This window comes from Salvelinus fontinalis, chromosome 1 (genome assembly GCF_029448725.1).
Source record: "Salvelinus fontinalis isolate EN_2023a chromosome 1, ASM2944872v1, whole genome shotgun sequence".
Taxonomy (NCBI): Eukaryota; Metazoa; Chordata; class Actinopteri; order Salmoniformes; family Salmonidae; genus Salvelinus; species Salvelinus fontinalis.
In genome coordinates, this window is record NC_074665.1 from 26,293,403 (window position 1) to 26,308,330 (window position 14,928).

The 14,928-nt window shown below is 47.1% G+C and overlaps 1 protein-coding gene across 21 annotated transcripts in view; it reads right to left on the reverse strand.

Annotated features, from left to right (window-relative positions):
* Window positions 1–14,928, reverse strand: part of LOC129851277 (baculoviral IAP repeat-containing protein 6-like) — a 143,749-nt gene that overhangs the window by 99,008 nt on the left and 29,813 nt on the right. For 10 of the 21 annotated variants that reach the window (XM_055917814.1, XM_055917760.1, XM_055917799.1 and 7 more), the window contains exons 11-34: window positions 14,436–14,585; window positions 13,914–14,163; window positions 13,419–13,579; window positions 13,044–13,175; window positions 12,711–12,842; window positions 12,071–12,237; window positions 11,562–11,695; window positions 9,131–9,292; window positions 8,296–8,427; window positions 8,084–8,181; window positions 7,791–7,938; window positions 7,494–7,624; window positions 7,239–7,385; window positions 6,937–7,124; window positions 6,394–6,696; window positions 6,127–6,226; window positions 5,742–5,956; window positions 5,306–5,514; window positions 4,785–5,131; window positions 3,505–3,724; window positions 2,405–2,823; window positions 1,918–2,045; window positions 1,045–1,176; window positions 484–699 (exon numbers count right to left, since the gene is read on the reverse strand). In XM_055917814.1, the coding sequence (XP_055773789.1) occupies window positions 484–699; window positions 1,045–1,176; window positions 1,918–2,045; window positions 2,405–2,823; window positions 3,505–3,724; window positions 4,785–5,131; window positions 5,306–5,514; window positions 5,742–5,956; window positions 6,127–6,226; window positions 6,394–6,696; window positions 6,937–7,124; window positions 7,239–7,385; window positions 7,494–7,624; window positions 7,791–7,938; window positions 8,084–8,181; window positions 8,296–8,427; window positions 9,131–9,292; window positions 11,562–11,695; window positions 12,071–12,237; window positions 12,711–12,842; window positions 13,044–13,175; window positions 13,419–13,579; window positions 13,914–14,163; window positions 14,436–14,585 (4,421 nt within the window). The remainder of the gene's footprint in view (window positions 1–483; window positions 700–1,044; window positions 1,177–1,917; window positions 2,046–2,404; window positions 2,824–3,504; window positions 3,725–4,784; window positions 5,132–5,305; window positions 5,515–5,741; window positions 5,957–6,126; window positions 6,227–6,393; window positions 6,697–6,936; window positions 7,125–7,238; window positions 7,386–7,493; window positions 7,625–7,790; window positions 7,939–8,083; window positions 8,182–8,295; window positions 8,428–9,130; window positions 9,293–11,561; window positions 11,696–12,070; window positions 12,238–12,710; window positions 12,843–13,043; window positions 13,176–13,418; window positions 13,580–13,913; window positions 14,164–14,435; window positions 14,586–14,928) is intronic. The other 11 variants (XM_055917832.1, XM_055917851.1, XM_055917868.1 and 8 more) reach the window with 6 other exon arrangements.

Genomic DNA, 14,928 nt, shown 5'->3' on the forward strand with positions numbered 1-14,928 from the left:
TCCAGCGGATTCTGTGGTCGACCACAAAGGAACAGCTTTGCTGACTGTCTGACTAAAAAAGGAGCATCCAGTCTTCTGCTCCTACAGGTTCTCAGTAATGGAAAGTGGCAGCTTGAGTAATACAAATAAAAACTGTCAAACAACCCATTTGTAATGGGGATCTTGAATAATACTTGGATATTTAATTATGTTGTTGATGTTTTATTTGTCTTTAAAGAAAAGGGGGAGATTGTTAAGTTCATGTTTTAAGTATACCTATATTTCTGTTATTACGGGGCTTTCACTCAGTCAAGAGTGCGCATGCGCAGGAAGTCTAGTGGTTGATGGACCTAGCCTTGAGTGTAATGGCTACCTTGTAGTGTGTTCATACAGATAGTAAACTTTGTTAAACTGGAACCTTGTCATTGTGTCATTTCGAGTTAACAGTGGTAACATCAAGTGTGCCCTCTATTCAACTGAACTCGAAGTTGTGGCTGTGCATACCTTGCAGACGAACAGCAAGAGGTCTGCGTGGCAGGTGAAGTCCATGGAGAGGAGGAAGAGGGCCAGTTTCTGTACCACGGAGATGCAGCGCTCATGGGCCAGGGTGAAGGGCAGAGGCTCCACCTCAGGGGGCTCCTTGGCGGCGGTGGCCTCTGTGTCTAGGGTGGAGCGAGGCCACTCGGCTGTACGCCTCAGACGGATCAGGTCCTTAAAGTGCTGCCAGAGCGAGAGATGGAGGGGGAGAGATGGAAAGGCAAATGTCAGGCAGGGGAAGTCGATGAATACACATGGTTTCATCGATCACTATTGAAACTAGCATACTTGTAACCTGTGTAAGTGTGTTAGGTACACAAGTTATGCTTAAGTGTATGCAGATCTGTTGTAACTTGTGAAAAGTTGGCCCCAAAACATGCAGTGTTGAGGATATTTGACTTTATATTCTTGTGTTCCCAAGATGAAGAAAAGCCTAGAAATAGAATTACTTAACTCGTAGTCATTCCATTTCCAGATTGATCAGTCAAAACAGAAAGCTTTCCTTTTCAGAGTTTCTGAAATCCTCACCTTGGATGTGGCCTGTTTCAGCTTGGCCTGCTCCACCAGCAGTTTGTACGAGGAGCTTTTGTTGCTCTGGATCTTCTCCTTCTCAATTTGCTCCACCAAAGCTTTCTGTTTTGCCTTCAATAGATTTAACTGCTACAATGAAAAGGGCATGATAAATATAAACACTGCACAGACCACCTACTACATGCAGAGACGTCAGGCGAAGCCATTAATAAGAGGGAGAAACCCAGTGGTGTAAAGTACTCAAGTAAAAATACTTTCAAGTACTACTTAAATCGTTTTTTGGGGTATCTGTACTTTATTTATATTTGACAACTTTTACTTCACTACATTCCTAAAGAAAACAAATGTACTTTTTACTCCATACATTAATGTACTTGATACATTTTGAATGTTTATCAGGACAGGAAAATGGTCCAATTCACACACTTATCAAGAGAACATCCCTGGTCATCCATACCACCTCTGATCTGGCGGACTCACTAAACACAAATGCTTTGTTTGTAAATTACGTGTTGGAGTGTGCCCCTAGCTATCCGTAAATTTAAAAAAAGCAATTGTGTTGTCTGGATTGCATAATATAAGGAGTTTGAAATGATTTACACTTATTTTTTATACATAACTATTTTAGCAATTACATTTACTTTTGATACTTAAGTATATTTAAAAACAAATACTTTTACTCAAGTTGGTATTTTTCTGGCTAACTTTCTCGAGTCATTTTCTATTAAGGCATCTTGGGTACTTTATCCACCACTGGAGAATCCCATAATTGTGACAAATACAGATTCATGAGGTATGAAAAAACATGGCATACACACAACTCCCTGACGTTTTTGAGATGGAACGAATGTTGGATTTGGACACATTTACCTGTTTGTGGTGCACCAGCTGTTTGCGAATCTTGCGGGAGTACAGACGGTCCAGGCTGCTGTTGCCTTTGGTTGATCTGTTGGAGCTGGAGGACTGGAGGCTGTTATTTATAAAGCTCCACTGATTACCTTGATTCATTGGAGAGAGAGACGGAAAAAAGGCATGTTAGACTTGTGTTTTGAGTTCCAAATCAATATGCATTACCCTGTTAAAAGGATTCATGATGCTCAAAACGGAAGAAATATTGTAATAACTTAACTTCATAGCCACTCAAAACCAAGGGTAATAGAATAAGGTTTCTCCTAAGCCTATAACGTCACTCATACAAGGCTGTTTCTTAAAGAAAATGAGAAAAGCCACATGCATAAGTCAAAAAAGGGGAAATCGGGGAGACAAAACAAGATCACTTTGGGATTTCTTGACCTCATAAATCATCAGTGCCAGATCTCATCGGAGAGCTACACCGCCCTAGCCTACACTACACTACCTGTGAAGGTACGCTCCCTCTCCTTCCCTCCCTGGTGCTTCTTGCCTGCAGACGCCTCGTCCTCCACGCTGGCCACGTAGTCCAGCAGTCGTGACACAAGCATCACCACCCAGCTGATCATGGGGACGTCCAACACACCTGCCGCACACACAGACACACACTCATAGGCTGCTGGTTGAGTCCATGGTCCAGGGAGGCCGGTGTTGGTGCTGGGGCCAGGGAGTCCCCCAGCCCCCCATCCCTGCTGCCAGCCCCAGCCCAGGGACCCTCCGGCTAGCCCACCTTCAGTCCTGCGCTGGGTAGCCGACCGGGGCTGCTGTAGGGGGGACAGCAAGCTGTCCAGCAGGTTGAGCAGCCCCTCCAGCACACCGCTGTTGCTCAGGGATCTTTGACCGATACAGGACAGGAGCATGAAAACTCTGAGGGAGGACACAGAGGACACGGTCAATCTCCGGAAACATGGTAAAACACAAAAATCGATAAGTCTGGATGGGTGCTTCTGATACATTCAAACCCATTAGTATCTTCACGTGACAACAAAGACGTCTCTTTATGGAATCCAACTTCAAAATGGGCAGTAGTCGGTTTATGTTGTTTCCAAGGAGCTACAGTTTGTCAGTGTGGTGTAATCGATCTAAATAAAGGACTGAAGTGGATCGTAGGGCTGGGAATTGCCAGGGACCTCACAATACGATATTATGGCGATACTTAGGTGCCGATACGACACGCATTGCGATTTTCACGATTCTATATGCATTGCGAATCGATATTGTGATTTTATTGCGATTCGGTGTTGCAAACATATTGCTCACCATACGTCTGCTGCAGAGGGACAAGAGAGCGCCACGAGAAAATGAGTTTTGACCAGTCAAAGTGCTGCGAAAATGAATCGGCTCCCTATTTAAAAAGACAGAGAAGAAGCTATGAAGGAAAAGTAATGGAGATTTGATGCAGGTAAAGCAAACTAGCGCAAAAATAATGTTGCGATATTGTCAAAATGATACATCGTCAAAAACAATATCCCGATTTGTAACTATTGGATTTTATCCTGCATTACTAGTAGATAGATATAGCGCCTCAGACGGATCGTAAAAGCTCACCTGTCCTGGGGGAAGATGAGCAGCTGCTCGGAGTTGTACAGTTCCTGCAGGACGTTGGAGAGGAACTGACCCCACCAGCGCTCCCCTCCACAGAGCTGCACTAGCAGCAGACCAGCGTGCAGGCGGATCTTGGGCGTGCCACTAATGCACAGGTGCTTGAAGAGCTCCTCGCAGGCATGCGCGTGGAACGTGCTCTGCAGAACGGACGGGACTGCGTGCCCTAGAGGGAAGAACAAGGAGAGAGTGAGCATAATAGAACACAAGAAGCAAGTGAGAGGTAGAGGTCGAGGGGGAGAAAAACAGGCAAAACATTTATAAATACTGTACCAAGGACAGAGATCCACTGAGAAGGTATGTTAAATAATGGAGGAGAAGACGCAACAGAGGGGTAAAAAGCAAGTGACAGCCCAAAACATTTAATAGCAAAATGCACTTGACTAAATCAAATAGCCTTCAACAGTAAAATAAAATTATAATTCAGCTATCCTAGAAAAGGGGTTTCATATGACAAGAAAACCCCAGTCCTTTAAATAGCAGCGCTTCACTTCAGAGAGAAAATAGAAATTTAAAGGCTCCTTTGCACTGCTGTAAACAGGGCCCATTGGAATTCACTGAGTGTACAGAGACAGTGCAGGTATAAAGCCAGGCAGCATCAGCAGCAAGGGGGGTAATCCATTATTCTCTTTCACGAGAGGAGACTCATGAAACTGTACGACGAGCTGCTAGGGAACATCAGTGGGGATTTGATGGGTGAGAGAAGGAGATTGTTAAGCACACTTAACAGCGCCGTGGGCTTTCGGGTTAACTTTGAACAACTTTAAAAAGAGAGTTATCAAAGTGCAACTTTTTCCAATGAGACCATACAGAATGCCTTGTGAGAATATGGATAGCAAACATTAAATATGTATGCTTTTTCAATTCAAAAGGCAAGTGCGGGCAGAGAAAATTATTGATTCATTCCTAAAAAGATGGGAAAGTTTTTAAAAATTCATTCTTACATCACTTGAAATAATTCATGCTCAAACATGGCTATAACGTCCAAAAATGCGTTAGGCTTTTGCAAGGGGAAAACGCACGTATTGAGGTGCGACTCACCAAGCAGATCAAACACAGAAAGACAATACCAATGTCCCCTAGGGATGTTGTGAGGACAACGGACAATCGGGTAAAGGATGATATTGGTTTGAAGCTAGGCCAACAGAGATGTATGAATATGGGACAGTCAGAAAAGTAGACCCCCATCCCTGATCCAGACCCTGTGGCCCTCCCAGACATCTCACCGTTGTTGGAGTGCAGCAGGCTGAGGAGTGTGTCCAGCAGGTAGCGGATGATGGTTCTCAGCTGCTCGGTGGATGAGTTCTGGATGAGCTCCCGGGGGTCGTAGGGTTCCGGCAGGACCTTGCGCCCGGCCCCTAGGGACACGCGGAGTCTCTGAACGGCGTGGTGGGCCAGGTTGAGCTGCAGCTGCAGCTGAATACAGTCCTGGTAGGCCGAAAAGACCCGAGAGTCCTCCTCCACCGCCTTGTCGGGCTTGCGCAGGAAGTACTGGGCGTTGTTGGCACTGTTGAGAGGAGGCAGGTCGATGTTCTGGAGTAACGTCTCCAGCCGGTGGCACGCCAGGTTGTACCTAGAGAAAGATGGAGAGTCAACTGGGCATGCAGCTTATGTATACAGTTTTCCTATATATTGATTCTGGACTACCGTGGCTATGTCAAGTATATCACATAAAACCTTTCCTACTCCTTGACTCACTAAATCAGACAATCAGTGAGCAAACTAGTGGGATAGTACGACCTCTGACCTGCACTGGATGTCCTCCTGCAGGGCCACCATCATGGCCAGGTGCTGGTGCACGTCAGGCTGGCTGGCCGCCTCACACTCCCCCCTCAGGGGGTCGTGCATCAGCTTCAGCTCGCTCTCCCAGGGCAGGATGTAGGTGTGGCCATAGTAGAAGCCCAATGGGATCTTGGCCCGGGCGTTGGTGCTGCCATAACGCCCAATCACTGTGATCTGTTGGGCGTAGGTGGGTGGGATTGACAGGAGGACAGGTTAAGGTGTGGGAAAATGGTTGCTGTTAAGCACAGTGATTTTCTCACAGAATGCTCACCAAAGAAACTAACAAAATAAAAAGGTATTTCTCTTTGGCGACCTTCGAGTTCAGATACTTACTCTAACCTGTGAAATGGGGGGGGGGGGGGGAATAAATCTTCAGAGATAATGCACCAAATGCCACTGACCTTCATGAAGCGACAGACAGGGGGTGGCAACAGGTCGTGTAGGATGAGGGAGTGAGTGCTGATGTCCGTGGCCACTACCAGCCTGCGTCCATCCACCTCCTCGCCCAGCGTCCAGATGTCGATGGACAGAGAGGCCAGGTCCCCACAGGTGGGGATCAGAGCATCGGTCAGCAGCACGGGGCGACCGAAGTCGAGCGTCACAAACCTCCGCGCTCCTGGGACAAGAGGAGAGATATTTACACACACACACGAGCTCACCTAAACAACTTGGTTACATCCCAAATGAATCCCCGTTTGTCATCTACTCGTGATATATCCTTTTGAGTTAAAAAAGTTACAACTGTTAACCAAGTCAAAGAGACAAAAAAAAGGTAAGTGTTCCTACCAGAGTGCATGCGCTCGATAATGATGGACTGTTGCGGAGGAGGCTGGAGGAAGTGAGAGGCTTGAGAGATGACCAAAGCCAGACCGCTGCCCATAGGATTCTGGAACAAACACAGACGCTTTTCAGTCAAAACAGGTAGTAAAACAAACTTAATTGAAATAGTTTGCATTATTTGACACAATGTAACAAAAATCCCTTGGTGTTCATGTAAAGCACACACAACATAACTGCTGTGCTATGAGCTATAGAGTTGTCCATGTTACTGACCGGCTTGGCTTTCTGGCTGTTCTTGTTGTGTGCGGCCAGGTTTACGGGCGCTGGGTCCATCATGGAGCCGGGGAAGAGCTGGGCCAACTCCACACTGATGGCTGCCGACACCGCCTCGTTGGGCGGGGTGAGCGGGGGCGTCATGAACAGTGGGGTGGTCTTGGGCGTCGGGGGGATGACGTCAGAGGGGTGGATGAAGAAGCCGGGGGTGCTGGAAGGCACAGAGTTGTGGATGGGCCCTACGCCGGAGGCCGCAGCTGCTGCTGACGTGGTCTGGTGCAGCTTTGCCTCCAGCTTGGCCTTCTGTTCCGAACACACAGGATTACTACTCGGCTAACAGGAAACAGTCAACACACGGCTACATGAAGTCTGACATAGGATCTTCGTATACGTGTGTATTGGTAAATAAGGGCTTAGATAAGACTGTATTGCATGCGCATGTGTGAGTACGTGATTGTATGTCTGTGCCTTTGTGCAAGCGTATGGGTGTGCATACAGGTGTCGGGACATGTCGGTGCCACTACGGGTGCTGGAGTCCCTGACCTGTTGCTGCAGTTTGAGCAGCTGCTGCTGTTTCTCCTGGAGCACCTGCAGCTGCTGCTCTGCAGACACCATGGCGTGGGACAGCGACTGCAGAGCCACCTGGGCGGCAGAGCTCAACGCCGTAGACGCCTCGCCCACCGTGCCCGCCGACAGGCCACCCACTGCTGGGGTCACCCCAAACGTGCTCACTGGGAGGAGGGGGCAAAGGTCAGGAGCATCACTCAAAATCCCTGAGGAAGAAACGTGACGATGCCCGTGTTTAATGTTCCCGTTTCTGGAGGTAAAAAAGGCGAGTTGGGTACCTGTGAACATGCTTGCGTCGTCCCTCTCCACCCTGGTTCCGTCGCTGGTGGAGATACAGGTAAAGTGCAGTGGCTCCACCTCCAGGAGCCCGGTGAGGGCCGTGAAGCTGCCCTCGGCCGCCGCACAGCTGCTTACCTTACCGTTCCCTGCAAGAGACACACACACACAAAGTACAGCCCAGACCAACATTTATTTCCGATAGTTCTTGAAGGGATTGGATAGGTGTAAGCAATAAGGTAGAATGTGGTGCAGACCTGAGAGAATTTCAGAAAGGTCAATCTCGTCAGACTGGACGCCGATGCTGCTGTTGAAGGCATTCTTACAGGAGCCGCTGACTTCCAGGTCAAACAGCACTGGGTCGAAGGGGGAACTGTACAGGCCGTATCTGTGGAGGAGAGACACGGTACAGAGCATTACAATAGAAAGAGGCAAGCTGGGTTCAACACAAACTAGCCTTTATGGTAGTCTAATCACAACATTACCGCTAGTGCTTTTTGGTTTCTTTAGGTCCTGATTGGGGCGTATGGACACTACAGGGTGAAAAGGCCTACCTGGTCTGTAGCAAAGCCTCCAGGGGAGTGAGGCGGTCCTGCAGTTGCCGGGAGACTGCTGTGAGCAGAGAGGCACAGGCCGTGCTGCAGCCTGCCAGGTCCTCATCCTTCACATAGTTCAGCAGCACAAAGTACCAGAACACCGATCCTGAGAGTGAGAGAATGAGAGAGAGACTTATGACACATGCCTTGCAAAACCACGCACTTCCAAAACAATACCAATTCTGACAATTCAGAGGCCCTCTATCCATGCTCAGAGATAAAATTGTGGAAAAAGGTCAAGTTATACTTACCACCTGTTGCTGCTGCGGGCAAGTAAGGCATATTGTCCAGCAGAGCCTTCAGTAGACCCATGCCAAAGCCCTGCTGACTGGGTTCCCCTTTTCCATTACTGGCGACGCAAAAACAAGTTACAAAAAGTGCACACCTACCATATCGCACAAGCATCGACAAAGAGTACGGGTCACGAAACGAAGTCGCAGCATTCATGAAAAGCCTAACTCACCTAATACAAAGTGCAAGAAAGCGGGCGCATTTGTGGGCTATACTCCGTCCAGCCTCAAAAAAACACACCCGCACAATGTCTGTCAGCCGTTTCCTTGTTTTCGTCAGCATAGCCTCCTTTCCTTCTCTCAGGCTGGAAGGAAAACAACAAACAGAACATGTTGATACGTGACCAAACACAGTACAGTGCTCCCTGCATCAGAACGATAATAATCTCTCATCTCAGAGCCATATACATGCGCTAAAGGAACAACGGAAGAAAAGCGGCAGGGAAACGGCGAGGACGTGTCGTTGGAGGCCCTTCTAAACATCTGATCTAACAAAAGGGGCTACTTGTCAAAATCGGTCACCATTTAAGTGTTCTCACAGGCTACTAAAATTTGATTGATATATTTAGCTGCATAATATTTAGAAGTTGTCCTTTCCGGGATTCGAAAAAAAGATTCTGCTAAATGCTAACTCCTGTTTGTATAAGCTGGTAGCATAGCTAGCCATATATACATCTTGGGTGGTAGTTGATGCAGTTTTTATGTGTAACGCAGTTGATTGGTGACCTTAACGAACTGTATTGGGGTTGACATCCATACAAGCATTATACTCAGATTTTTACCCTAACGTAGCGTTAAAGACACAAACAATAGGCTAAAAGTATGCTAAAGTATGCTATGTGTCAATGAGGAGAGTCTGGATACATCTCCCATGGTTGGGGGGGACACGTGCGTGGAATTTCCATTATTTTGGTCGAATTCCAATGGTTTCTTTACTGCATGTAAAGAGTAGATAGATCTCAGCATCCCTATGAATATCGCATCCCACTTTCATCCTCTCAGCCCCACCTGCAGGGTCCGTTGGAATAGACTCCAGCCAGCCAGCAGAGGCAGTCCAGGATAAGGCTCTGGGAGTGCTCTGTGCCAGGTCCCTCGTCTTCCCGCTTACACAGCCCGTTCAACAGCTTCTCATGGAAATCTGGGAACTGCAGCATGGCACAGCGCTGGACTCTGGAGTAGACAGACAAACCGAAGGATCGGTTAGTTCTCATGACATAACATTGTTTTACTGCAATGGTGTAGCGAGTATCAAAACAAATCTCGGTTCTCGTAATAGAAAACAAATGCTGTCCGTCACATGCTTTGTAAACAACAGGTGTGGACTAACAGTGAAATGCTTACTTACGGGCCCTTCCCAACAATGCAGAGAGAAAGAAAATAGAGAAATAATAGAAAAGTAAAACATGTAATGAAAGTAAGACACACAATAAGTAACGATAACTTTGCTCTATATATATATATATATATATATAAGGGGTACCAGTACCGAGTCTGTGTGTAGCATTACGAGGTAATTGAGGTAGATATGTACATACACTGAGTGTACAAAACATTAAGGACACCTGCTCTTTCCATGACAGACTGACCAGGTAAATCCGGGCGCAAGCTATGAACCCTTATTGATTTCAATTGTTAAAACCACTTCAAAATCAGTATAGATGAAGGGGAGAGGACAGGTTAAATAATGATTTGCAAGCCTTAAGACATGGATTGTGTATGTGTGCCATTCAGACGGTGAACAGTTAAGACAATATTGTAAGTGCCTTTGAACGGGATAAGGTAGCAGGTGCCAGGCACACCGGTTTGTGTCAAGAACTGTAACGCTGCTGGGTTTTTCACGCTCAACAGTTTCCTGTGTGCGTCAAGCTCGGGCCACCACTCAAAAGGACAGCCAGCCAACTTGACACAACCGTGGGAAACACTGGAGTCAACATGGGCCAGCATCCCTGTGAAACGCTTGACACCTTGTAGTCCATGCCCCAACGAATTAAGAATGTTCTGAGAGCAAAAGGGAGGGTGCAACTAAATATTAAGAAGGTGTCCTTAATGTTTTATACTCTCAGTGTATAACTAGGAATAAAGTGACAGATCGTAAACAGTTGCAGCAGCATATGTGATGAGTCAAAAATGCGAGTGCAAAAAAGGTCAATGCAGATAGTCCGGGTCGCTATTTGTTTAACTAGTTAGATAACTATTTAACAGTCTTATGGCTTGGGTGAAGAAGCTGTTCAGGGTCCTGTTGGTTCCAATCCTTGGTGCACCGGTACACCGTGCAGTAGCAGAGAGAACAGTCTATGACTTGGGTGGCTGGAGTCTGACAATTTTTTAGGGCCTTCCTCGGACACCACCAGGTATAGAGGTCCTGGATGGTAGGGAGCTCGGCCCCAGTGATGTACTTGGTCGAACGCACTACCCTCTGTAGCGCCTTGCGGTCGGATGCCAAGCAGTTGCCATAACAAGCGTTGATGCAGCCAGTCGGTATGCTCTCAATAGTGCAGCGGTAGAACTTTGTGGATCTGAGGGCCCATGCAAAATATATTTTAAAAAAGCATTGTTGTGCCCTCAACGCGACTGTGTCGGGGTGTTTGGATCACGATAGATCCTCTGTGATGTTTACACCGAGGAACTTGAAGCTCTTCGACCCGCTCCACTGCAGCCCAGTCAGTGTGAATGGGGGTGCGCTCGGCCCTCCGTTTCCTGTAGTCCACGATTAGCTCCTTTGTCTTGCTGACTTTGTCCTGGCACCAGATTGCCGGCGGCGATCTGGCCTACCACTGTCGTGTCGTCGTCAAACTTAATCGTGGATGAACAGGAAGTACAGGAGAGGACTAAGCATGCACCCCGTGTTGAGGGTCAGCGTGGCGGATGTGTTGTTGCCTACCCTCACCACCTAGGATCCAGTTTCAGAGGGAGGTGTCAGTCCCAGGGTCCTTAGCTTAGTGATGAACTTGGAGGGCACTATGGCATTGAACGCTGAGCTGTAGTCAATGAAAAGCATTGTCACGTAGGTGTTCCTTTTGTCCAAGCGGGAAAGGGCAGCGTGGAGTGCAATTGAGAATGTATCATCTGTGGATCTGTTGGGGCGGTAAGCGAATTGGAGTGGTATCCAGAGTGTCTGGATGATGGGGTTGATGTGAGCCATAACCAGCCTTTCAAAGCATTTCATGAGTACAGATGTGATTGCTACGGGGCGATAGTCATTTAGACAGGTTACCTTGGCATTCTTGGGCACAGGGACTATGGTGGTCTGCTTGAAACATGTAGGTATTACAGACTGGGAGAGGTTGAAAATGTCAGTGAAGACACTTGCCAGTTGGTCAGTGCATGCTCTGAGTATATACAGTGCAAGATGAGAAAATAAAGCATTTGATTAAAGTGTTGGGATTCTACAATAGTTAAGTGTTTTGGTGACACAAAGGCACTAAGGAAAGCACCAAACCTTTCTTTTGGTATGGACGTCTTCTTAAACCTTCTGATTGTGACGGACACCTCCTGGAGAAGGTCGCACCCTCGGAGGTTGTCAGGTTTCTTCGACTGAGCTGGAGGATCTGCTTTGGAAGTGGAGGCCTTTTCCTAAATGGGAGAGACAGCCTATTTTTTTAAAAAGCGGATAACAGTACAACACCAGAGGACCAAATTCTAGAGCTATAAACTAATGGAGAGAAAATGTTCTCCTTCAATAACGGGATGTTGCTGGTATGAGGAAGCCACATCAGAGCAATTTGACACCAACTTTTCACTGACAACCTGGCAATGGCACTACTCTCCCACCAGATGGAGACAAAGGAGAAGGCTACAGTCAAGGCTATTCATGCACTCAACTTACACAACTCCATTACACAACTGCACCATCAGTCAGAAATGCCTCAGGTGTGCCTCAGGTGTGCAGAGAAAGACTCGTGAAATAAACAGCTTTGATGTAAAATTCAATTTGTTTTCCCTCTGTACCTTGGTGGCCTGTGCCCTCTGCAGCAGGGTGGAGAGGGAATGGCCCTTGCTGCTCTGGGGCTTGGCAATGGGCATCCTCATCACCGGCCTGGGACTCTCCTCCATGCCCTTGTCGCTCACCGCCTTGATGTGCACCAGGAATGAGCGGTACTTGCCCCCGGCCATGCCTGCAGGGAGGGGGACAAACCAGCAGAAACGCCACTTTAACTAAATCTAACATACAATATGTACATAGACAGGGGGAGAGGATTCACAGCAGAAAGTTCTGAGAACACAAATGGCCATCAAATCAAATCTTTTGGTCAAATACACATGGTTAGCAGATGTTATTGCGAGTGTAGCTTCTAGTTCCGACAGTGCAGCAATATCTAACAATTCCACAACAACTACCTAATACACACAAATCTACGTAAAGGAATGGAATAAGAATATACGGATGACCAATGACAGAGAGGCATAGGCAAGATGCAATAGATGGTATAAAATACAGTATATACATATGAGATGAGTGACGTTAGATGTGTAAACATTATTAAAAGTGCCATTATTAAAGTAACTAGTCATCCATTTATTAAAGTGGCCAATGCTTTCAAGTCTGTATGATTTCTTCAATGTGACTCAATGTTGCAGATACTGTTACCTTTGACCAGCTTGGGGCTGGTGAGGCTAAGCATCCCAGCGTGGCCTGAGAGGTCCAAACCACTGGCCAACCACACAGGACCACACAATATATCCTCCTTATGGTCCTCTAGGAAGGTGCACAGCCTGGAGCCTGTACGGGGAAGAGCAATGTGATGAAACCGCCGCTTGGCTGAGGAACCCCTCGGATTGCTGCTTTACACTCAAAATCACCAGTAACGCTAATCATCTACAATCTGGTGACGCAACCCACAATAAGTGTCAAACACCGGCTGAGGAAGAAAAATAAAAGTCTGTCTATCGACGCTGGCTGCCTGTCCCTGCAGCTCCCTACCTGGTGTCTCTTCGATGTCCATGAACTGGATGTCGTCTGTGAAGTCGTGCATAAGCGGCTGTCCGTTCCTCTCCCCGTTGGCATGGAGGACATGGGTCAGGGGGAAGGAGATCTGTCTGTCAACTGCCGTCTCTGGAGAGAAAATTATATACATTTCTTTTGACGAATTGAGAGACGGTAGGCAGCAGAGGCAGACAAGGACATCTACAAATAAGACTAAAATGTGATGTCATGCATGATCATAAATGATATGGTGAATATTTCCCTGCAAAAGGCTAGTTTCTCTACGGTAACCAGTCCTCCTGTTCATAGTATATGTTCCAGATACTGTCTTTTCAAAATTAGCCAAGGCAACAGAGTGGTGAGTGTCCTCACCATTGACCTTGCCCAGACCTGGGGCCTTGTTCTTCAGCAGGGTGATCTGGATCTGAGGAATGTTAGTGATGTTGGCATTCATGACGAACTTGAAGTCCACGTGGCCCACCATGCAGGCCTTGGGAAGGACCAGTTCAAACACATGCTCGTCCCAGCTGGAGCTACAACCCACAAGGAAAACATGGCCGCATTATTCACCTACACAAATAAGATTCTACTTTCTAGTCTTAAAAAGTCAACATATCCTAGGCTACTTTTGTTTTCAATAGGAGCTTGTGAGATTATGTCAACATATAAGTTCAACGTTAAAAGGAACATGTAGATGTAGTCCTCAAATGAGGAATTTCTAGTGCGTGAGAACATACAAAATGTACAGCCATTATGAAACAGCGTGTTTATGTATTAATGTGTGGCGTTTGCGGACAGACTTACGAGAAATGCCTCAGTGACTAAGTGCACACACCCCATAAGTATTCTACCCACACCCATACCCACCCTGTCACGCCCACACGTCCGTACCTGTCGCTCTGCAGCTTCCAGGTGCGTGTGTGCTGGGCGGCGTCTCCATGGTGCTGCTGGTGCAGATGCTGGGGGTGGCGACGCTGCTGCTGCTCCTGCTGCACCTCCACCCAGCAGGGCGGCACCGTGGCTGAGAAGCGCGGCGTCAGCGTCTCGAAGCGTGTCAGCTCCACCAGCGACGTCAGGCTCTCCACGGCCAACGCTTGGTCCACCAGGAGGTCAACTCCTTACAGGGAGAGGAGGTTGGCAGAGTAAAAAAATATATAAAAAAATAATAATTTAAAATATCACAGGATGTAAAGAACTTGACTGTGATCGTGGCTTTTTCACTGTCTGGACAGTATCATGTTGTCTATCAGCATATGATTTCAATGGAAAGAAGGTTCCAATAAGCGACGACTACTCAGTTTTCTCACCACCTATTAAATTACCAACAAACTGCAGACAGTTATTGAATGAGCAGAGACGTGAAGCGTAACGGGGTCTGCAATCTCCTACCTGTGATCCCTGGGCTTGAGGGGTTGGACGAGGGCTTGGTACCCTCCAACAGCTGTTCAGACCCTTTAGAAAGGGGGCCATCGACAAAAATGTCGGCGTCATCTATATCGTCACACACACCTCCAATTTGAAGGAAGTGAAGTTCTCCACCTGGGGGGGGGGGGGTTAGATGACAGTAGTAAGACTGAAAACATACTAAATATGAAAGAGATCCAAAAGCTACATGTCTAAGAAGTAGCCTGAGAAAGTGGCCACCGACAACTGTCTCTTTGTTCTACCAAAGAGGAAACGTAATTCCCCTTAAAAATCAGTCATGCCTGCTATAGAATGAATAAAAAAATGTAATCATATAACAACTTGTTTCTTTTCTGCTTTCGTTGAAAGCCAGCCTGCAACACAGACTGTAAAACAGCTGGTGGACCAGACCACAATACAAATGTTCAAAGACAAACCTGACTCAGGGGGGGAAATTAAATATAAACTTCAGTAGTAG